General features: G+C 77.8%; 1 protein-coding gene across 2 annotated transcripts in view; it reads right to left on the bottom strand.

Moving 5' to 3' along the window:
* LOC112408377 (E3 SUMO-protein ligase RanBP2-like) overlaps window positions 1-234 on the bottom strand; it is a 56,242-nt gene extending 56,008 nt beyond the window's left edge. Inside the window, exon 1 of one of the 2 annotated variants that reach the window (XM_024757973.1) lies at window positions 63-234. In XM_024757973.1, the coding sequence (XP_024613741.1) occupies window positions 63-134 (72 nt within the window). In that variant the 5' untranslated portion in view covers window positions 135-234. The remainder of the gene's footprint in view (window positions 1-62) is intronic. The other variant, XM_024757972.1, reaches the window with a different exon arrangement.

The following is a 234-nucleotide window of genomic DNA, read 5'->3' as shown; positions in this document are numbered from 1 at the left end:
CGCGAACCATGGCGCCGCCGCCCGCGGGCCCGCCTGGAGGCCGCGCGCCCCGGCCCGCTCACCTCCCGGAGAGACGGGGCGGAGCCCTGCACCGAGGCGATATACCGCTCCACGTCGGCCTTGTTGCGCCTCATAGCGCCGCCGACCAGGGTTCGCGCGCGGGACGCCAGCACCTAGGCCGCAGCGGCCGCAGTCCCCGGAGCGCGGCGCCCAAAGGTCCGTGACGCAGCGCCG

Source organism: Neophocaena asiaeorientalis, unplaced genomic scaffold (genome assembly GCF_003031525.2).
Source record: "Neophocaena asiaeorientalis asiaeorientalis breed wild unplaced genomic scaffold, Neophocaena_asiaeorientalis_V1.1 scaffold497, whole genome shotgun sequence".
NCBI classification, from domain to species: Eukaryota; Metazoa; Chordata; class Mammalia; order Artiodactyla; family Phocoenidae; genus Neophocaena; species Neophocaena asiaeorientalis.
The sequence above is the reverse complement of the archived record's forward strand: the minus strand, read 5'-3'. Positions and strand labels throughout refer to the sequence as shown.